Genomic DNA, 24,014 nt, shown 5'->3' with positions numbered 1-24,014 from the left:
ATTTCTCATTAATACACACAGGTAGATTGCTGCTATACCTTTTGTCTTTTAGTAATCACGCGTCGTATATAAGCTGGCTAATTAAATTGAACAACCAAAAAATTTCAGGGAATTCAGGGAATGGACGATTGAGGCTTGATGCTTAATTTCACAATAACACTCACAGGTAGATTGCTGCATTACCCTGTGTATTGCTGCAGTAATCACGTATATATGCTGGTTCATTCGATTAAACAATCCCTAAAAAATTTAATTGCATCCGGATGGAAATGGAATTCACGGGAACAGACGATTGCTGCTATACCTTGCGTCTTGTAGTAATCATATATACAGTACAGACCAAAAGTTTGGACACACCTTCTCATTCAAAGAGTTTTCTTTATTTTCATGACTATGAAAATTGTAGATTCACACTGAAGGCATCAAAACTGTGAATTAACACATGTGGAATTATATACATAACAAACAAGTGTGAAACAACTGAAAATATGTCATATTCTAGGTTCTTCAAAGTAGCCACCTTTTGCTTTGATTACTGCTTTGCACACTCTTGGCATTCTCTTGATGAGCTTCAAGAGGTAGTCCCCTGAAATGGTTTTCACTTCACAGGTGTGCCCTGTCAGGTTTAATAAGTGGGATTTCTTGCCTTATAAATGGGGTTGGGACCATCAGTTGCGTTGAGGAGAAGTCAGGTGGATACACAGCTGATAGTCCTACTGAATAGACTGTTAGAATTTGTATTATGGCAAGAAAAAAGCAGCTAAGTAAAGAAAAACAAGTGGCCATCATTACTTTAAGAAATTAAGGTCAGGTAGTCAGTCGAAAAATTGGGAAAACTTTGAAAGTAAGGGCTATTTGACCATGAAGGAGAGTGATGGGGTGCTGCGCCAGATGACCTGGCCTCCACAGTCACCGGACCTGAACCCAATTGAGATGGTTTGGGGTGAGCTGGACCGCAGATTGAAGGCAAAAGGGCCAACAAGTGCTAAGCATCTCTGGGAACTCCTTCAAGACTGTTGGAAGACCATTTCAGGGGACTACCTCTTGAAGCTCATCAAGAGAATGCCAAGAGTGTGCAAAGCAGTAATCAAAGCAAAAGGTGGCTACTTTGAAGAACCTAGAATATGACATATTTTCAGTTGTTTCACACTTGTTTGTTATGTATATAATTCCACATGTGTTAATTTGTAGTTTTGATGCCTTCAGTGTGAATCTACAATTTTCATAGTCATGAAAATAAAGAAAACTCTTTGAATGAGAAGGTGTGTCCAAACTTTTGGTCTGTACTGTATATATACACACAGTATATATCAGGGCAGGCTCCCCCCACTTCCTCTCAGGATCATGTGAGAACCCTTTGTCACGGGTAGAGTAACGGGAATCAAGATAGAGCGGAGGTGCACCCCCTGAGCTGCCACCCGGTCCCCTGTCCCTGCCTACTTGCACCACCCGCCCTAAGTGACGGAGCGCAACTGGGCGACAGTACCTAACCTACTAAGTGCAAGCAGAGAGAAAGAGACAGCAGGGAAGAGGACAGCCACTGAGAAGTTACAATAAGCGGACAAGAGGTAGAACAAAAACGGAAGGCAAGGCGGGTCAACTAGCCGAGGTCAGTCCAGGAGGTCACGTCAGAACAAGGGAAGAGGCAAAGACAAATCCATAAACAAGCCGAGGTCAAAATCCGAGAGGTAGCGTCAAGGTACAGGGAGCAGGCAGAAGAGGTGTCAAGAGGCGGATCGAGGTTCAATTCCAGAGGTAGCTTAATAACAATAAAGTACACAGCCTATAGGACGAAAATCACAGGCAACCTGTAGCCAGCAGGCCGCCTGTATTTATAGTGGGGAGTGAGGGTCATGTGACGTGGCCAGCGTCACATGACCGACAGACAAACAAGTCGAGCACCGAGTGATCAGCTCGGCGCTCAAGGCAGACCTAGGAGCAGGGAGCCTCCCAGCTAGCAAGGCCGCCCTGGGAACGAGGCCAAACACAGATCCTCGCTCCCGAAGCTAAGCAGCAGGTCTGTGGCTGATGGGAGACCGAGTGCGCCTTCGGCGCCCCGTTACACCCTTCTTGCTTTTTTCCCACCAACATGTGCACCAAAATGGCGCTACGTGACATTTTAGTGGATTTGTCCAAAACGAACCCGCAAAGATTTGGGTTTGTCTACTGTCCGAAAAATAGTAAAGTTTAAACCGAACTGCTTCGCTCATATTTACTCCTGAGGTAACTCTCTACTTAGCTTTCTTTGGTCCATGTTCAGTGTGGTACCCACCATGATACCAAATAGCACAGTAACTACTTTTAACGCTTTATATAGGCAGACTGACTGATTACACGTTTGAAGACCCCTGTGATGCTAATTACAGGACATTCCTTATTTACACATGTCCCTATGGTCAAATTATTTTCAATCTTTTCTAGGGGTACCATCATTTTTGTCCAGGCCAGTTCCATTAGATTGTTTTTCGAAATTATTCTGTTGAACCACAGTTCAAAAGCAATGTCTGATTTTCATAAAAATTTTATTTGTCATTATTTTTGTCACTTTTAAGTTATTTCAGTGACCATTGTGGGTTTTTCTTTCTTTAATGGAAGGGTAAAACAACCAATATCAAGATACCAGTAATTCAATATGTGTGTCACTAGACCATAGTACACCAAAATTATTACTTCACACATATAAGTTCATTCTTTATTATTTAAAAAGAGAAAAAGTCAATACATATTGTAATAAATTACATACAGTGGTAGCAGTGCGGGGGGTATATATATGGCTGTATGGCTTGGTGGAGGGATACGCTCCCTGAAGAAGCGAGGCGAAACGCGCGTCGGGTTGGCATCCTCTCTCCCCTTGTGCTCCTGGTCAGTATTTGGTTTTCCTTATGCTCATTCTGCACCACCAATGATCCTGTTTTAGGACATGGGCGGGGATGCTATTCATTGCAAGGTCCTCTTTTTTGCATTTGCGAGTATATCCTGCTGGAAACTCCATGCAATAGTCTATGGGAATTGCACTGGTAGCATATGAGCAGATCATTTGCCATAGCATAGGGTTAGCATATGTATGAGGTATTCAAACTTACATGTGTATTACACAGTAATTAGATTTAGACCCTGGTGCATACTCCATGTAATGCTGATGGTATAAAGCCAATTGTAGGAGTTTTTGTGGGGAGGGTGGATTTTTACTTGTTGCAGCATTGTCCTGCACTGCAACAACTGTATGTAATTTATTACAATATGTATTGACTTTTTCTCTTTTTAAATAATAAAGAATGAACTTATATTATATGTGTGGAGTAATAATTTTGGTGTACTTTAATGGAAGGGTACCAAAATTTTTTGCACACGTGTGTAGATAAAAGCATATTTTTTCAGAACTTACCGTACTTCTCTTGTAGCATAGAGGATGAATCCAACTACTACCGGCTCCACATTTCTGGGCCTAGTGGGACAGCTGAGGACTCATTTGCTTGGTACCACAATAAAAGAAGTTTCAGTGCTCCAGGCTTTGGAAATCTATGTGCGGACATTTCTCATGGGGGTTGGTGGTACTATCAGTGTTTCTACTCCAACCTCAACGGTGTCTACTATGCGGTAAGTGGCCACTCATGGATCTATCATGACTATTAAGAGGTCTTTGGCCTTGTGGTTACACCAGGTTCATTCTACAAATAAGATGGGCAAAAACTGGGTGTAATCCAGGACTGTACGGTCAACCAGTGCCCTGCTGGTCCTCTCCATGGACACCACATAAGCTATACTGACCCTGAATTTTCTTAGACATTGACTAACTCTGCGGCGTGCCTGCTTCAAAAACTGTCTATGCTACAACTATGGTCCCACTTGGGCCTTTTGGTGCTAGGCTCCTCTTCCTATCTTTCTCACTGGACGTTTTAAGGTACCAATTCACAAATGGACAATGTCCACAGTGAGATTGGGAAGTCTCAACCAATCAGAGACAGCTACAGAGTGACTCAACATGCCTGGGGACTGATTTTGGTTGGAGCTGTGTACTACTTTACCTCCCATGTGGTGATACTGCAGGGAAATTGAACATCTGTTGCCAGGATTTTGTACTGATCCACTTTTGAGATACCATGGTCTCAAGGTAGCAACATATGGGTTAAACCCAATATTGGCCACCATGACCATTCCCACAAGGGTTATTACTTTGCATTTTATAATCCTGCATGGGGTTATCCCAAAATGTTTTCTATATTGATCTAACTTTAAAGGGGTTCTCCACAAGTAAAAAGGTTCTTTGACATTAAGCAGATCACAAAGTGTCCTCTGGCTGTGACTCTCAGCAATCAGCCATGTGGAAACTGGGCCCACTCATATCAATGGATCATGTCCTTCAGGGTGAGGGTCTTACAACCATAAAGGTTAATTCCACCAAAAGAAAAAAAATAATCCACCATCATAACAAACCTTTAAGAAGTTCAAGGAGCTGAGATATTTGGAGACGTCTTGTGTAACCCTCACTCTGTAGAGCTCCTCACGGGTTGACTGTGGTCACTGTAGACTGTATTGTCCCAACAAACCGTTTCTTGACCCTGCAATGCCAAACATCTCCAATGACCTTCCATAAACCATGTTCCACAGGTAGAAATAGGGAACCACCAACAAAACATCTCTAGCAAAGTCATTTACGCATGATATTGTTTTTATTTATTTTGTACAAAATTTACATTTTTGTCCCTCCTTAGGGTGGAAAATATGTCAAAGGTCGTGAGACTATGGGACCAGATGGCATTGTGTGGTACAGCTGGAAGAACACGGACTACTACTCACTAAAAAAAGTCTCCATGATGATCCGGCCTAGAGTGTTCCGCCTCCAAACGTCCCCGTAATTGTCTACATGTCCCTTTCAATTCTACTTTGAGAGTTGTACAATTTTTATGTTTTAGATTTGTTTTTGGAATTTGATTGTGTTCACTTTTGTGTTGTAAACTTCTTGGTGGGCCTTTTAGTGTGTTGTACATAATGGTGTCTACCCTAACCCTGCTTCACCCCGAAAATAATAAATGCAGCCCTTCTTGTACAGGGCAGTAAATGTCCTTCAAGCATTGCCGTGAGAAGTAGAAGTTAATTCTTGAATGGAAGTAGTGTTGACTAAGGTCCCTTCACCCTCTGGTCAATGGGGTATTAGTAACACTTCTGTCTATGGTAAGTCCATGATTAGTGTTGCATTATAAGAGCTGTCCAGTGTACATCCATAATATCTCCTTGTCGTGTCCTTTGTTAGGACTGATTCTTTTAAACCAAAATCTATAGTACTTCTTCATATTCTGGTGTTCTGCAAAATAAATGTAAAGGATGTAATGGTTCTAAAAGTATCTGTTTGACATCTATATAATATATATATATATATATATATACACAGCATCCCTGCATATTGGTTGGTAGCTTGTTTTCGTAAGTAGAGATGGCCTTGCGGTTTGCCCGGCGGTTGTTTCGCGGCAAACTTTGCTTGTTCGTGATTCGCAGAACATGCGAACATATAGTGATATTCGCACCCGCCATATTCTTTTACATTGTAAAGAACTTTGACCCATGACACATCCATCAGGTGGTAAAGGACAGCCAATTGAGATGTTTCAGCACATGGACACCCCCCACCCGCTAAAAAAAAAAAACGAGCTGGCAGACATTTTACATTCTGTGTTTTGCCAGTGTAGGGAGAGGTTGCTGTGTGGAGCAGGGACAGACTGTTAGGGACACCAAACGCTAGCTAATAGGGCCACAAAAGTCCTTTTAAGGACTGGTATAGATGTGCTATCGATAGGTGTGACATACTGAGGGGTGTGATATACTTATAATATACTTTCTAACATAGAGAGTATATAGTGCAATTGTATTGTGCAGCAGTTGTGTGCGGATCTGCTGCGATACCGCATTGGCCTGAGCTAAGCTATTTATACACTGTGACACTGTGTAGTGTAGAAACTAGTGTAGTGCACCCTGACTAGGCCTGTGTAGAGGATCCTACATGTGAAATCACATTGTGACATGGGAGAATATGACATGAGATGAAATACAGCATACAGGAATAATACAAGACATTAAAACACAATAAAAACAAGTTTGCGGTGCCCACGGCCTCGTAGTGGGACACTGCACACTTACATGGCCGACCTCACCACACAGATTGCACTTCACCACAGTGCAGGCACTGGCCAGATGACAGGCCTTGCCGCATCTGAAGCACTCTCTGGGCTAACTAGGGTAGAAGCAGACACCTTTCTCTCTCCCAATGTAGAAGGAATGGGTAAATGTCATGTTATATTGTTCTGCTGGTTCAATTTGACAGGACCTTCCACCCTACTGTCTGCTGGTTCAGTTTGACAGGACCTTCCACCCTACTGTCTGCTGGTTCAGTTTGACAGGACCTTCCACCCTACTGTCTGCTGGTTCAGTTTGACAGGACCTTCCACCCTACTGTCTGCTGGTTCAGTTTGACAGGACCTTCCACCCTACTGTCCAGATACCATCATCGTCACTGTTCTTAGTCAGGTCGGACATAAGGTCATAGTGTCTCTGGAGCCACACCACAATATCCTGGGGAGGAACGGCTTCATTCCAGAATATGATGTTGACTGTGACAGTGTCTGGTTTGGAGATTGGAATAAAAATAAATTTACTCCAACCTTCTGTGTCCCTAAACCTGGGAAAATTAGCCCAGAACCTATCCAGATTAGACATGAGCTTAAAGCTAACATCATAACCATGTCTATCTTGAAGGTTTATCACTGCCAAGATGTCTTCTGGCATGAAACCCATCTGGCGACACAGAAGTTCTTGGACCACAAACCTCCTATCGGGGAGGTCTTCTTTGGCACCTTGGTGTTTGAACCTCACCACATTCCTTCTTTTAAAGGCCTGGCCTATATAGCCTGCACTGGAGGAGAAGAATGGAGTGCTGCGGCAACAGGCATTTCTGGGGGGTCCTGACGGGTCTCATGGGCCTGATATACAGGGGGGGGGGCGTCTGCTCTAGAGGGATCTGTACTACCTTGTGTGGTTGTAGGTAAAGAGGGAAATCCCGCACATTACTCTGCACAGCTTCTCCCACCCTGTCCACCTCTATATCACCATCAGACAATTCCCACAGTTTCATAGAACCTGCTGGGACTTGTGAGGAATCACCTTCAAGCGACAGTCTGTTTGGACCAAATGGGTCACTTTATGTGGTAATAATTTTGGAATGCTTTTACTTATCCAAGCCGTTCTGAGACTGTTTTTTCGTGACACATCGTACTTTATGTTAGTGGTGAATTTGAGTTGATATGTTTTACCTTTATGTATAAACAAACCCCAAATTTTCTGAAAATTTGAAAACATAAAAAAAAAATCAAAATTCGAATTTCTTTGCTTTTAAGACGGATAGTGATACTTCATAAAATAGATATGACTTTACATTCACCATATGTCTACTTTATGCTGGCATCATTGTGTAAATGTCATTTTATTTTATTAATGGAGCCCCATTTTTCATAGCCAAGACGGATCCGTCTTGAACACCATTGAAAGTCAATGGAGGACGGATCCGTTTTTCTATTGTGCCAGATTGTGTCATAGAAAACGGATCCGTCCCCATTGACTTACATTGTGTGTCAGAATGGATCCGTTTGGCTCAGTTTTGTCAGACGGACACCAAAACGCTGCAGGCGGCCTCCAAAGCGGAATGGAGATGGAACGGAGGCAAACTGATGCATTCTGACCGGATCCTTTTCCATTCAGAATGCATTAGGGCAAAACTGATCAGTTTTGGACCGCTTGTGAGAGCCCTGAACGGATCTCACAAACGGAAAGCCAAAACGCTAGTGTGAAAGCAGCCTTACATAGCAGCTCTCTGTTGACGTACCTCCTATCGGGCAGCTCTTCCTTGGCACCTCTATGCCTGAACCTGACCATGTTCCTCCTCTTAAAAGCCTGGCTGGAATAATTGGTGTTTGATGTAAATGATATCCTGCCGTCCTTGTGGGCCCTGTGTAGACTGCTGGCCTCCTGTACTAGGCGGTTCTGGTACTGTTGGTGCAAATAAAGGGGGGAACTCCTGTGAATTAGACTGTACTGCCCCCTCCCCACGTCAGTGTCACCAGCATTCACAGAGGGAACCATAGACTGGCCTGATTCCCCAGATTATAACAGATCCCACACAGACTACTGAGAGAGTAGTGGATGCATGGAATAGCCTTCCTGCAGAAGTGGTAGCTGCAAATACAGTGAAGGGGTTTAAGCATGCATGGGATAGGCATAAGGCCATCCTTCATATAAGATAGGGCCGGGGGCTATCCATAGTATTCAGTATATTGGGCAGACTAGATGGGCCAAATGGTTCTTATCTGCCGACACATTCTATGTTTCTATGTTTCTAGACTGTACTGCCCCCTCCCCACGTCAGTGTCACCAGCATTCACAGAGGAAACCACACACTGGTCCGATTCATCAGATGATCCCAGATTTCACACAGACTGTGGTGCACTCTCCCCTGACACAGCATTATCACATAAAGCATCAGTGGTATTATTACACAGAGTACCAGCAATATCATCAGACACATTAATATAACCACAGTGCTCAGCATTACAGTCCTGCAGATTGGGGACTGGCTCCTAAGTTTTTTCTAGTGGCTGTGTAACATCCCAGAGTTATGTTACGAAACACTTTTACCCCGCTACAACCTGTTAAGTGTATCTGCATTGTCATCCTGTGTAATTTAACATCACATCCTCACTAATGTGCATTGAAAGCCTTGTAAATGTAAATTGCTGTAATTTCCATGTACACCAGCAGGTGGCAGCAATGTGTCAGCAGGGCCTTAGTACCAGTTTAGCATATCTAAACTGGAATAGTACATTCCAGTTGAGCTCCCCCCTCTTTGAGCAGAGTGGGCTCGCCCACATCCTTCCTCATGGGTGGGGAAGGAAGTTACAGTTAGTGTGCCAGCCACCCCTGCTAGGGGAAGGCTGTGCTGGTAGGAGCTCCCAGTTCTAGGGATCCCAGACCAGGATCTCGTCTCGGCTGAGACCAAAGATCATCATTCCCAGCCTGAGCCTTTAGCCTCAGCTGGTGGAAAGCAAGAAGCCACCTCCAGAACTCCAGGAAGAACCATACCCTGTGAGCACAAGTGTGAGTACCGTCCAGAGACCAGGGGAAGCTAAATTCCTCCTCAGCTAGTCAGTCCCCATACAGCAGAAGATAGTGCAGAAGATAGTAATTCCTGCCATATTCTCCAGGCATATGATAGAAGCAGAAGACAGATTCCTGCCACATATTGCCAATACCTGCTGGGATCAAAGACTATTACTGTACCTTATATGGATTACTGCTGCACCAGAGTAAAGACAAGTTTGAATTATATCCCAAGTCTGGATCTCATTCATTACTACCAAGTTCCTCAATTACTCCTACTAGCAACACTCAATTTATTGCAAGTGAGCCAGGATCCAGGAGTCCAGCCGTACCCAGGTAGGAGACACCGTTGACACTACACAGAGACACTATCCCCACTACTATACAGAGACATTACACCACTCTGGCATTCCTAACCTGGTACGTGAGTTGTAACACCTTAAAGGGCCCTGTGACTGTACCCTGCGCACGCTGCAATTGGCGTCACAAACAAAAACTATTAACTATTACCTACACCTGACCCAGTCATTGCATATTATAGCGTCAGAGTGCATACCCCAATCCGGCTTACTGGAGCTGCACCATGAAACCTTCCTGCTTTCCCACCTTTGGTCTCCTTCACAGTTTTTGCAACTTTTTTGTTGCTGCTCCCAGATCTTGTACGGTCCAATTGTATCAGGACATTTTGCTTCAGGTTTAGGGTTGCCACCCGTACGGGATTGACCCAGACAGTCTGGGTTTGTAATCCTGTGCCCGGGTACAAGCCTTTCTCAGACCCGGACACAGGATTCATTTCAAACTGCAGTGCAGACTGTCTGACTTGCTCGCTCACGATCCTGACAGCTGGCGGTGAGTGAGCGGCGGCGAGCTGTGAGCGGCCGGCACTCCGGGACCGCTCGAACCTGAAGAGGACGAGGCCGCCGGTCAGGGTGGATTGGAAGGAAGCCGGAGAGCTGGGGGCTGCGGGTTGTCAGGAGCAGGAGCACGAAGACGCTGCTGAAGGAGAGCAGCAAACCCTCGCCCCACAGCATGGCGGCCGCGCCGGGACTGAGCTGCTCTCACTCCCAGATCAGGCCGGATAACAATGAGACGAGCCGCGGGCCGGCGCTCCTCCCGGCCCTTCTGCTGTGCTCCTTTCCTATCACCTCCCCTCTCCCCCGGTCTCCGTTACCGGGCCCAGGAAAGCTGTCGGACTCTCACACAACACTCTACAGTCAGTGTGCCGGCCCCGAGTGACGGTTCCCGGGGGATGAGGGCCACATTACTCTAACTGGGGGTCACTAATGGGGGCATTATTCTTAATGGGTGGCACTAATGGGGGCATTACTCTTACTGGGGGCATTATTCTTACTGGGGGGCACTAATAGGGGGCATTATTCATTCTGGGGCGCACTAATAGGGCATTGCTATTACTGAGGGGCACTCTAATGGGGGCATTGCTATTACTGAGGGGGCACTAATGGGGCATTACTATTACTGGGGGCGCTAATGGGGGCTTTAATAATCCTGGGGAGCCACAGTATGACAGCGACTTCACACCCCGTGTTAAGCCACACCCCCACAACCCCTTTCCTTGGGGTGTGGCTTAACTTGCCCGGTATTTTTTGTTGGGAATGGTGGCAACCCTATTCAGGTTTTGCTGTATGGTCTGTCTCTCCAGAGAAGTTCTTCTCTGTCTGCATGGGGAAGGTGAGGGCTGCACACCTGCAGGCTGCAATGGAGTCTGCTTCACCTCCTGCAAACTCTGCTGGCCTCTTGCTTCAGAATATTCCTGCACTGTGGTTTTTCCTTCAGGACGCTGCACATTCACACTAGTAGGTGGATTCATCATACTCTTACTTACTGCTGCTTCTTTCTTCTCTGCTGTTACTTTCTTCCCATCCTGGTTTCTTGCTGCACTGGGACTGCTGACACCATGACTGGGACTGCCGACAACATGACCGCTGACACTCTGCACATTCACCTTCTTTAGAAGAACTTTGGGATTTTCATCCACAGATTGAGAGGACGGGAATTGTTTCCCAGAATAGGCCTTGGAGCCTAAACTTTGCCTGGGTGCAGCGTACTCAAGTTGTGTGTAGAAATGTGTTCCTGGGTGTAGTAGTGCAATAAACACTAACCTGAGACGGCTGACTCTCTGCATAGGCAGGTGATGGTAGGAAAATGTTCGTGACGCCAGTGCCAATTAAACGGTGGCACGCCGTTTGCTGATAGCAGGAATAACTGAGGAACCACGTGATGTTAAAACAAAACTCCAACTTTAGTAGTTTCCATATAAAGACATTAACGGAAGCACAGTTCCTTTGCATACAGTTGATTTTTCAATACGGTCGATGCAGGCAATACAGATTAAGCAAGGTGACTTCAGAGTGTGCAACACAGGACTCAGGGCCGATCCTAGGGTCACAGGCGCCTGGGTGCAGAAATATTTCTGGCGCCCCCACATGGGCGTGGTTATCTTACTAACTCCTCCCCTTTACAATGTAGTGGTAATAGAGTCTCAAGGGTCTATAAAAGCAGCTACACTATTTTTACAAAGCATTGAAGCTCTATTAACACTACTATCAACATAAGGTCATCTAGAGAAACCGTAGGTTTTTATTTATTTTTTCTTTCTCTTTAGGTGTTAAAACATAACTTTAATTAGATTGCTCTAACACCTAAATGGGAAAAATAAGAATTTTAAAAACCTGCTTTTTCTAGTCTAGATGACCTTATGTTAATAGTTAATAGTAGTGTTAATAGAGTCTCAAAGGTCTGTAAAAATAGTGTAGCTGCTTTTATAGACCATTGAGACTCTATTACCACTACCATAAACATAAGGTCATCTAGAGAAACAGCAGGTTTTTAAAATAATTTGGGGGATCTGTGGATGACACATTGTTATGGGAGATCTGTGGATAACACACACTGTTATGGGGGACATTATACAGGGGTAATATAACTGAGGGGTATCAGGTAAATTATACAGGGGGTAATATAACTAAGGGGTATCAGGGTACACTATACAGGGGTAATATAAGTTATATTACCCCTGTATAATAATGTCCCCTGATACCCCTTAGTTAGGCCCCAGAATTCAGAACACGGTGTTACCTGAAGTCTGGGGCCGGATGCGGCAGTGTGGGTCAAATTCTATATACCCCTTACCCTACCGAGAAACAGATATGTGCATGGGTAATATTATTACAGGAGAATGCCGCACCATACCTGTTACATCCAGTGACGTCTCCTGTGATGTACACTTTTCTCAACGTCTTCATCCAGAGATAAGACCGCCATGACACCTTCTTTCAGCCGCTTCTCGTCTCTGCAGAGTTTCACAGATTATTTTTTAGGTTCCTCACTTTACTCTCATCCTCTCCTTCCTGGGGTCTCAACAACTCATCCTGCTGCCCCCCAATACTGTGCTAGAGCCAGACAGGTAGTCCCCCATTCCTCATAATATTATTCCCCCTGTATATTATAATGGCCCCCTCTTCATCATTAATGTAATGGCCCCCACTTTATTATTAATATAATGGCCCCTCTTTAATAACAAAGAGGGGGCCATTACATTAATAATAAAGAGGGGGCCATTACATTAATAATAAAGAGGGGGCCATTACATTAATAATAAAGAGGGGGCATTACATTAATAATAAAGAGGGGGACATTATATTAATAATAAATAGGGGGCCATTATATTAATAATAATGTATTGGCCCCCTCTTTGTTATTAATATAATGACCCCCTCTTTGTTATTAATATAATGGCCCCCTCTTTATTAATATAATGACCCCCTCTTTATTATTAATGTAATGACCCCTTCTTTATTAATAATATAATGTCCCCCTCGTTGTTAATATAATAGCCCCCTCTTTATTATTAATATAATGGTAGTCTCTCCAGTCTCCACTCTTATTAATACTATGATGTCCACTGACTGAGTACTGTCAGTGGTCCTCCTCTCGTGCCCCCAGTGCCTCTGCAATAAGGGTAGAACGTAGGGTACATAAAAAAAAAATAATAATTAATACTTACCTCTCTCTCCTTCACAGCTTGTGGCATCCTGGTACAGGCGGTCATCATGCCTCACTCACTGTGCCTTCCCGCGCCGCGTCATCTCGCGAGATCCGACGCAGGAGGTCACAGTGAGGTACGTGACTAAGTCCTGCGTCGCACCTCAATTGAAGCCGCTCCCCCGGCCCCTCCTCCTCACTTCGCCTGCCCAGCTGCCCTGCACAGTGCGCGTCACACAGGGCCTCTCCTCTCGGCCTCCGCTCCGCCCCCTGTAAATTGTATCTTAGTTATTCAGCTGCGGCTGCGTTCTCCTGGCTTGAGGGGGCCCTATGGGCCCCCCTGACTCAGGGGCCCGGTCGCAATTGCGACCGCTGCGACCCCTATAGCTACGCCACTGCGGGCATTATAAAATAAAATTAAAAAAAAGTCAAAAAAAAAAAAGTCCCGGTGGCTCGCTCGGCGCCTTTCGGGTGACAGCGCTGGGGTGCGGGGCACCCACTGCACCCCGTGTAGGATCGGCCCTGACAGGACTTGCAGTACAGGAGCTTGCACTCTATTCCTGACTGATCCTGGGACATAGAAAATCCTCTCCAAGGCCCAATACCTTAACTCTGGCGTATATCCTTGGTTCTCTCTTTATAAAGTACCTCCTCTGTTATCTTGAGTACCTCTTGCTTTCCTTGACATGCCTCTGTCTCGCCTTCAGCTTCCTCAGCCTCTTTACTTGAGGTATTCCTGTTTCGGCATATGGGAATTCAGGAGGGGAACCTTCTCCTTGAATCTGGAACCCGGTTACAGGGACTGCAATAGCCTCTCCTGGTCCACAGGCTTCAGGCCTGGACTTGTCTCTGACATAGTCTAAGCTCCAGCTTCAGACTACAGGCTGCAGCTTTAGACAGACACTTAGACTAGACTCACCTCCTTTCCCTGTCTGGGCCTTATATAAACTAGGGCTCCCTAGCTCCCTCTAGTGACTAAGAGCTGGAATGACACCCCTAGCAGGCCTGTACATGCAAGTTTCACAGTAACAGGGAAATACATAGCATTACATTACATGACATTTTATAAAGATGACATATACCAACTTCCCCATAATTAAGGAGGGACGACAGCACACCAAGTGACACTTTTGTAGTGACGGGCATTACAGTCCCCGTACACTACATACCCCACTGCTTTAAGCTGAGTACGCCCTCGTACTCCATCAGGGCTCGCCCAACTGGAATCTTTACCTGAAACAGAAAAAAGAGACATGCAGGCATACATACATGTAATTCATCTGCATTTACATTCATATCAGGTCCAATTGGCAAAGGTGAAGGGTGGTGACAAGGGGCGTCGTTCTCTTCTCCTCAGGATAGTGAATGGAACTGGGGCGCTGACCTGGCACAGCGTAACATTATAACCAGGATAGTCCATGACAATGAATAAGTCCATAATAGAACAGCAAAATAGATAAAACAGTATAAAAGTTCTTGGAGGCTCAAAGAACAAACATGAGTCCATACCCAGGTTATTTCTTATTAAATCACAGAGGCTCTCATGCGGTGGAGTCCATCTCTGGGCACATTTCCTTTAAAAGAGCAAAAATCTCAGAGGCTCAGGTTCTTTTGAGTCTGTCTCCGGGCACGGTTCTTTAGTATCAAGTTGCACAATATAAAACAAGTGCTGTAATACCCCTGATCAACCTGAAAAGGGGGTTAAGGGTAAAAGGTGCAACTCAGGAACAGGCACAACTTGGCGTGGGATAGCAAAAGCAGGCAGGAGGTCCTGGAAACAAACTTGGCTTTGTTGACTTTAATACTTCAGTGGTCAACACCCACCACTGAGCCGTGGATAAACTGGCAGCAGCAACAAACGACCAGGGAACATAGGACTCCTGTCCTGAAAGGGTTAACAGCATTTTTCGTTGGTGCAATAAATCAAAGGCCTAGCAGGCTGATTCACAGGGGTATGTCATCATTACCCGGCTCTGCTGGCAAGTACGGCCTGTAGTAGTCCTCTACAGGAGGATGTGCCCACATAACAGTGTTAGGGGGAAGCTGCAACATGAAGGGACCCCTAATAGGTATTGGCCCCATGGGCCTAGGGGTAAACCCTTGGGTGGACCGTACCGGTCCCGGCATGATAATTGTGGGATGAAGTGGAGTGGATACCGCCGCCGCAAGCGGTCCGGTGGGCTCTGTGTAGCAATTCACAGCAACAGGGGGTCTTCTTTGTGGCACTGGCGGAGCGGTGGCAGCAGAAGGTAGTCTACGGGTGGTGACAGGCACCCTTACCTCGTCCTTCTTCGGCGCGCGTCTGGATCCTGGCGGTCGCGATCTTGCGCAGCTCCCGCAACTTCTCCTCCAGCCGGACAATCTGCTCACCGATGCTCTCCGTGTCAGAGTCGCGGTCATCTGCTGGCGCCGCCGGCGCAGGTACTGTCACCGATGGCACGGACTCGGCCTCTGCAGGTTCTGGTGATGCATCGGGTCTCCGACCCCTCCGGATGTTCTCAAAGGTATTTCGAAGTCCCTTTAGATTTTCCATCTCTTGCATGGTCTTCTCCCGACGAGGCAGCTCGGGGGAAGGGTAAGGGCTCACCCATTTTTCCAACACGGTTGGCTGCCAGAAGACGTTAGGCCCAATGAAGGAGCTCCGCTCCTGGAAGGCGTGATGGGCCGGCTCTGGAGAGCGTTCCGGTTCCCGCTCGCAGCCAGAGTAGTCTTCTTCTTCTGCCTCCCAGTCCTCGGGTTCTCGCTTGGGACGGGTCACGGCAGTGGAATAAGGGCCTCTCAGGCTCTCGGCAGGGGTGAACTCCACTTCCTCTCCCTCGCGGAGGCTGTGCTGATAGGAAGGGAGGTAGTCTCTCTTGACAGATCTTCTGTTAACATATAGATCTCTGCCAGTCAGGTAATCTTGTATGAACCCGTAGCCACGGGTTTTGTCAAAGGACACCACCAGTCCCTTTCTCCTTTCCAGGCGGGGTTGGGTGTTGGTGTGTCTTTCATGGATTGTCTTGGTCAACTCTTCATAATAGATCTTGGTCTTTGTATTCCGCTTTATAGCGGCCTCCCTGATCTCTGCCATAAGTGACGACCACTTGAAAGAGGGTTGACGACCACTTGAAAGTGAACAGAGCGTTGCTGCAACGTCCGCACCTGAGATTTCAAAAATGAGCCATAGCAGGGCTCTGGTTCTTTCTCCCGTGGCGGGCAGGCGGGTTTCTCCGGTCCCGGAGAGTAGGCCGGTGGAGCCTCCTCTGGCTCTACACCAATAGCACTCATTTTTGAAATCTCAGGTGCGGACGTTGCAGCAACGCTCTGTTCACTTTCCAACATGCTCGATCCTTCTCTGGAGAGCGATAGCGTCGCGTCAATTAAATCAGCCAGCTCCTCCCATTGCACTGGGAGGCCGCCCCCCCAGGTATTCCAGTATATGGAAGGCGGTGTCCATGCTGGCAGACATGCAAATGTCCAGATAAGCAGTGGCGCCTGACCTTGAACTCCTTCCCGCTATTTCCTCAGAAAGGCGCCAATTTTTCCCGCCTTTTCGGGATGAAGATGACGCAGCAGTTATTTCAGTAGCCTCAGCGGCCATCTTTAGCAAGAAACGCTGTCTATTCACTGACAGCAAGCAGGATGATGAAAAGTCCACAAAACCACACTCCGATGTGGCGATTTCCTTCCTCTTGATAGCGCAACACTGCACAGCGCTTTTTGGAGGTTTTAGGGACACTTTTGGTATGATTTTCAGTTCACAAAGTCCACTTTAATAAAACAGGCAATTTGTCACTTTGGTCACAGGGCAACTGTATAAGGCACAAAGTTCACGCTTCTTGCACTATAAAGCGTGCGTATCCTGTTCGTGACGCCAAAAGAGAGGTGCAGCGTACTCAAGTTGTGTGTAGAAATGTGTTTCTGGGTGTAGTAGTGCAATAAACACTAACCTGAGACGGCTGACTCTCTGCATAGGCAGGTGATGGTAGGAAAATGTTCGTGACGCCAGTGCCAATTAAACGGTGGCACGCCGTTTGCTGATAGCAGGAATAACTGAGGAACCACGTGATGTTAAAACAAAACTCCAACTTTAGTAGTTTCCATATAAAGACATTAACGGAAGCACAGTTCCTTTGCATACAGTTGATTTTTCAATACGGTCGATGCAGGCAATACAGATTAAGCAAGGTGACTTCAGAGTGTGCAACACAGGACTTGCAGTACAGGAGCTTGCACTCTATTCCTGACTGATCCTGGGACATAGAAAATCTTCTCCAAGGCCCAATACCTTAACTCTGGCGTATATCCTTGGTTCTCTCTTTATAAAGTACCTCCTCTGTTATCTTGAGTACCTCTTGCTTTCCTTGACATGCCTCTGTCTCGCCCTCAGCTTCCTCAGCCTCTTTACTTGAGGTATTCCTGTTTCGGCATATGGGAATTCAGGAGGGGAACCTTCTCCTTGAATCTGGAACCCGGTTACAGGGACTGCAATACCCTCTCCTGGTCCACAGGCTTCAGGCCTGGACTTGTCTCTGACATAGTCTGATCTCTAACACAGACTAAATTTTCTTCTTCTCTCCCTGACTGGGCCTTATATAAACTATAGCTCCCTCTAGTGACTAAGAGCTGGAATGACACCCCTAGCAGGCCTGTACATGCAAGTTTCACAGTAACAGGGAAATACATAACATTACATTACATGACATTTTATAAAGATGACATATACCAACTTCCCCATAATTAAGGAGGGACGACAGCACACCAAGTGACACTTTTGTAGTGACGGGAATTACAGTCCCCGTACACTACATGGGGAGCATCCCTGCCCAGGGTTGCCCCTCCCTGGGCTTGCTCCAGACATGAGGAGAGCTACTGACACACAACCTCACAGCTAGGAGGCAATTTTTATTAGTAAAAACAAGCAAAAATACAATAATACATTTCAGAATCAGAATGAATTTAAAGTCTTTAAGGTCCAGAAAGCTTGACTCTCAAGGTTGACCAGAGACCGGAGGCCTCCGAGTAACGTCCGATGGATGCCGACAACATCTGCACCTCACGAGGCTCAGATATCACCACAGTAACATCATCTGAATAGGCAACTGACCAGCACCCCCTGAAAATCGCACTCCTGCAGTGACCTCAGGAACAGATCTAAGGCAAACACATACAGCAGTGAACTCAACGGGCAACCCTGTCTCACCCCTGCCTCTACTTCAAAAGTGTCCCCTTGCCAACCATTGATCTGCGGGAAGCTCTTCGCCTCAAAATATAAAGTTTTCAGCCATTCAATAAATTGTCCCGGAATACCGTACTTTGACAAACTGGCCCATAGATACTCATGGTCTACTCTGTCAAAGGCTTTATCCTAGACAAGACCAACAACATATCTCCCACACCTCAGAGCTTTACATCTCTCAAACATCTCCCTTATCGAGATGACTGAACCAAAAACGTTCCGCCCTTTTACAGTGCCGAACTGACAGCCTGCCAACAGTGCCCGGGACAAACTAACCTAGAGAACAGAATTTTTGCCAAAATCTTCCTGTCCACATTCAAGAGGGCATATCTATTTGATAGGACCATGACTCCTGCACCGTTACTGACTTTTTTCCTGGTGTTTTGGCCCAGGTTATGTTCTTCCTCAGACTTATGGGGATACTTATTTTTTTCTCCTTTTGTTCCTCTTGGCCTCTTCATATACAGAAGGTGATACAGAGGCGGCTGCCTGAGGCTGGTCCTGAGTGACAACCTCCATGGTGCCCTGAGTGTTCTCTGAAGGCTGAGGTTCGGGTGTTGTCTCACCTGACCCCTGTTGTACCTCTTGCCTTGTCAGTATGGTCCCTGACATCAAAGCCTCCTCCTCTATGGCATCTGCGGCCCCCACTAATTCCTCATCTGGAAGATCCCTGCATACGTTATGCCAGGCATCTGGGCAATCCTTATGTGAGTGGCCTATCTGTCCGCAGAGATTGCATCTAACGTTCTTACACGTGGCACTCAGATGGCCGAGCTCACCGCACAGGTTGCACTTGACCACTGTGCACACATTTGCCACATGACCGACCTTGACACATTTTTCCTAGGTTGCCCAGGATAGAAACAGATGCCTTTTTCTCTACCAATAAAGAAGGAGTTAGGGAGATGTAAGGTGATGTTATTGTGCTGGCGCAGCTTCACCAGCACCTTCCACTCTCCAGTCCAGACACCATCATCATCCCTGTTCTTGGTGAGGTCAGACACGAGGTCACAGTGCCTCCGGAGCCACATCACAATGTCCTGGGGAGGAACAGATTCATTCCAGAAGATGACATTGACAATAACTGTGTCTGGCTTGGAAATGGGAATGAAAATACACTTATTCCAGCCCTCTGTGTCCCTGAACCTGGCAAAGTTTGCCCAGAACCTATCCAGACTAGACATAAGCTTAAAGCTGACGTCATAGCCCTGCCTGTCTGGTAGGTTTATCACTGCCAGGATGTCCGCTGGAGCAAACCCCATCTGGTGGCACAGGAGTTCCCTCACCACAAACCTCCTATCTGGGAGGTCTTCTTTGGTGCCTCAGTGTTTAAACCTCACCACGTTCCTCCTCAACGCCTGGCCTGTATAGCCTGCACTGGAAGCGAAGGATGGAGCTCCGCGGCTCCAGGCGTTTCTGGGAGGATCCTGATGGGGGATCACTCCCCTGAGCATTGGGGTGCGTGTCTGCACTAGAGGGGACCGTCTCATCTGGTGTGGATCCTGACCCATGGATGCATTTCTACTGTCCTGCTGTTGCACTGTCTCTGCTGGGACTTGTGGTGCCACAGCTCCATGATCTTGCTCAGGGACAGCTGAAGGTGTTTGCGGCTGCTCTTGCTTCTGAAAAGAGAAACTTGCAGGCTTCAGTACTGGTTGTGTCACACGCCAAGGCTCATCTGGGGACTAGGGTTGCCACCCGTACGGGAATTACCCGGACAGTCTGGGTTTGTAATCCTGTGCCCAGGTACAAGCCTTTCTCAGACCCGGGCACAGCGATTAGCTGGGAGTGATGCGATGCTAGCCCAGGGCAGCACTGATCTCAGAAACGCCCACCCTCCCTCCCTTCTGTTCGGGTTTGGCTTTGGCTTTAAGAAAAGGTGGCAACCCTACTGGGGACATGGACCCTGATTGTGCTCTAGAGGAGCGGAATCCAGAGTCACAGTTCTGTCTCTGTTGTGAGAAACGTTCCTGGTTCCTGTAGGACTCGGCCAGGGGCCCCATCCTCTCCAGGACACATTCTATCTCCTTCACCACCTCCGCCAGCTCTATGCTCAGTGCAGCTTGGTATCGTATAAGGTGTTACCATCGGGGTGCACAGTTTTCAGGTTATATACACAGTCTATCTGCATCTGCAGCAGTTGTTTGTGGTGCTTTAACTCCCCCTTTCTCCTTACCAGTGCCGGGATCTCCTCCGCCATCTGCAGCTTCGGTGCTCGTATGGTCTCCTTCCCCTGCTGTCCTGGTCGGGGCAGGGTTCCAGGCTGCTTGGATTCACCGGTCTCCTGCAGATTTCCCTTTCCAGCTTTGCGGCTTGTACCTGCAGTTGCATCTGCTGAGGCTTGTTCAAACTTTGAAGACATGGGTTGTTTGGGAACTCTTTGAGGCATTGCTGCAGATCTTGTGCGGCCTTGGCAGGCCATGCTGGAGACCACAACTTGCTGTTTTAGGTTCTCTTGTAAAGTCTGTTTCTCCAGAGATGTCCTTCCCTGTCTGTGTGCAGGAGGGGGAGCTGCTCACCTGCTGCATGGCCTGTGCTCATCATCACCTCTGCACCTTGCTGGCTGGGCCTGGAAACTGCTGCAATCTTCACTGCACTCACCTTCTTGTCTTCTTCTTTCTTCAGAACAACAATGTTACTTCCATTCTCTTCCTTCTGCTGCTGACTGGGAAATGGGATTAGTATCCACTTTAGGAATAGTTTGGTAGTGTTCTCCCAGTGTAGGCCTGGAAGCCTGGGCCTAGCTGAGGGAAGTTCCCTGCCCAGGGTGACCCCTCTTTGGGCTATCTCCAGACATACACTAAAAGGGGCCCTGTGCCCTTGTTGCTTCACTGCAACTGGGGTCACGAAAACAAGTACTTTTTCCTCTTAAAGGGCCCTGGGGAGGCGCCCGCTGCACACATGGACTGCAAAACTGATAAGGTCATGTGCATGGGGCCTCAGTCTGATTTGTGATTTGCTAGTAATGACTTTTGCGACGAGTTTCTACAATGTAGAGACTTTACTGTAACCCTATATAGGGCAACAACACAATCACAGATATTCCAGTTTTTATTTCTGAGTGGACTTTTTCTAAGGGAGTTGTCCAGGATTTGCTACTGAGAATCTACTCTCAGGATAGGCTATCAGTATCTGACCGGTTGGTTGCGACACACCAGAACAACACCAACTGACTTTTTTTGGGTAGCTCCGGAGCTGGAACTACACAGTGGTGAACGGAGCTGGTTACTGTAGTAATGGGTGCAGTGGTAACCAGCTTCATCCACCACAAAATAGATGGATCTGGGTGGTTCCGGTTCCGACTTCTGGTGCTAGGGGCTACTCCGAAACAGCTGGTCGGTGGCCATATTGGTGCCATGTTTTGTCATCCAGGACAGAGGGGCTCTTTGTTTTTGATTTCCCCTTCAGACCTTTCCCATGATTTTTTGGGCAATTTCCGAGCCCATTGTTTGGCAAGAATGTACTTGCCCATAGAAGGTGCCTGTACTGCAAGCCCTACCTGGAAACATATATGATTAAAAGGCTACATTTACATGATAATGAAAAAAAAGCTATTAAAAACGGATACGCTGTCCCTATTTCATGGCCATTTTTCAACCATTTGTGCATCCATTTTCTGTCCGTCTGTCTTTTTTTAATGGTTGTTTTGCATTTGTTTTGCATAAATTTTTAACAGCCAAATTTTATTAGCTTTTTTTTTTTTTATCCCAAACCCTGCAGTACCCTCAGTATACATAATGTCCTCCATAGTGCTCCCTAAAGAATGACCGCCTTTGTGCCCCCCGAGTATAGAAATGGCTCCTTGGTGCTCCCAGTATAAGTAATGGTCCGCTTGTAAGTATATATAATTTACCCTCATTGTGCCTTTGCTGAGATCTCCCCCCCCCCCCTCCGCCACCCCCAACAATATATACTCACTGTAATAGATCCCCCTGTTTTAAAGATGGTTTTTAGCCAGGGCCTTGGATACCTAACAATGGACGCAGACATCTATATGTATCAGGGACATATGTGTACACACACTTCCAGACATTCAGTCTGCTCTATCCACAAGACTGACCTACTTAATTACAATACACAAGATAACACTCTTGGCCATTGTCTTAGTAAAGTCACAGTGTCTACTTGTAAGCTATGTGACCAAGCCCCTGTCTTGTGAGTGCATTACCTTTTACTGTATATTGATTGGTTACTGTAGTTTGTGTTCCTGCATAAAAGGCCGAGCTGTGGCAATCAATAAAGTTAGTTCTTCTTCATCCTCAATCTAGAGTCTTGTCTCTTATTGGGGGTAACAACTTTACAGCTTTTACACTAGCTCTTGTAAGAGCTTCTTCACTTAGATTACTACTGGATGCTGAGAAGACTCCTCAATGATCGGGAAAAGGACACCCTCCAGCGGTGGAAACCCCTCTACGCTCCGGGGTAACCTCTACACTCACCTCATCCAGTTGCACGCAATGATGTTGGTCTTGGTCAATGCGTCCCTATCTTGGTATCAGATTCCTTCTGGTTGGCTGCTCCCTGTTTAATTTTAGAGAACTCGTCAAGATTTGCACATATTCAGATTTGGACTGGTCCACCAGAGAAGTGAGGGATCCACCAGACAGCCCAGGCGTAACATAATAATGGGTCATAAAGGTCTAGTCGAAGACAAACCCATGTGAAGGTGAGCTTGGAGTTATAGCTTTCTTCTGGGAAGATTCAGGACTCAGACCTTATTGAATACATGTTCTGTGTGTCCATTAGTGGATGAACACATGTTCTGTATGGATGGAGGGTGGTCCTCAGAAGCTTCTTAGGTGGTGCAATAGACCCTAGCCTGACACTGCACTTATCAATTCATCTGTGTTTTCTCCATATAGTGTATTATACATGTATTCCTATAATATCATGTATCCCCTGGGTCCCATGTTTGAAGGGAGTGCTGGTCGAGCATGCTCACTACCTCTTGTTCACCTGTCTGTGGGACTGATGGAGATAGCAGGGTACAGTCGGGAATAGAGATAGCCAAGTCTGCATGCTTGAATGCTATTGGATTCATAAAGGGGCTCGGGAACCCCAATGTCATGATCTGTGGGGATCCCAGTGGTAGAACCCCCCCTCCCCGATCTACCAGTTATGCCATATCCAAGAGATAGGGCAGGGTTCAGCCACCTATGTCACTCCATCTGCTCTCAGCATGCTCCAATAACTGCTATGGGAGAGAAGAGCCAGGAAATACGCTCTCTGGGAGTTGTAATATCACAACAGCTGGAGCACAACAAGTTGCTCACCTCTGGGATATGGGACAATCTGATATCATTGGATTACCCCTTTTAAGAGCAGAAATAACATGCATTCAGTTCTCAGCCTCTAGATGTGATGGCGCCCACTACTGTTTAGGGCAATGTCAGTGTTGTCTATGAATCACTGGTATTTTCTGCAAGAATTCACTGTGCTTGAGGATCAGAATTTACTGACATTCACGGCTCATCATGATGTTTCCTGTTCCTGGGGTATTAAGGGGATGATGTCCAGGATTGAAAAAAATCTCCCAAAACAGTACCACCCTTGTCAATGGACTTTTACAGCTCCTCCCCCTTCAAGGGGCAAGTGAGAGATTTTCAGTAAGGAACCATGATTTTACAGTGCACTTCTCTTTCTGCCCACT

The 24,014-nt window shown here is 46.6% G+C and overlaps 1 protein-coding gene across 1 annotated transcript in view; it reads left to right on the top strand.

Moving 5' to 3' along the window:
* LOC120998948 (fibrinogen-like protein 1) overlaps nucleotides 1-4,856 on the top strand; it is a 29,259-nt gene extending 24,403 nt beyond the window's left edge. Inside the window, exons 5-6 of the mRNA XM_040429825.1 lie at nucleotides 3,402-3,597; nucleotides 4,713-4,856. Coding sequence (XP_040285759.1) covers nucleotides 3,402-3,597; nucleotides 4,713-4,856 — 340 coding nt within the window. The remainder of the gene's footprint in view (nucleotides 1-3,401; nucleotides 3,598-4,712) is intronic.
* Nucleotides 4,857-24,014: the final 19,158 nt, after the last annotated feature.

The sequence above is a fragment of the Bufo bufo genome, chromosome 4 (genome assembly GCF_905171765.1).
Source record: "Bufo bufo chromosome 4, aBufBuf1.1, whole genome shotgun sequence".
In the NCBI taxonomy this organism is placed as follows: Eukaryota; Metazoa; Chordata; class Amphibia; order Anura; family Bufonidae; genus Bufo; species Bufo bufo.
Note: the sequence above shows the minus strand (reverse complement) of the source record. Positions and strands in the feature narration are given on the sequence as shown.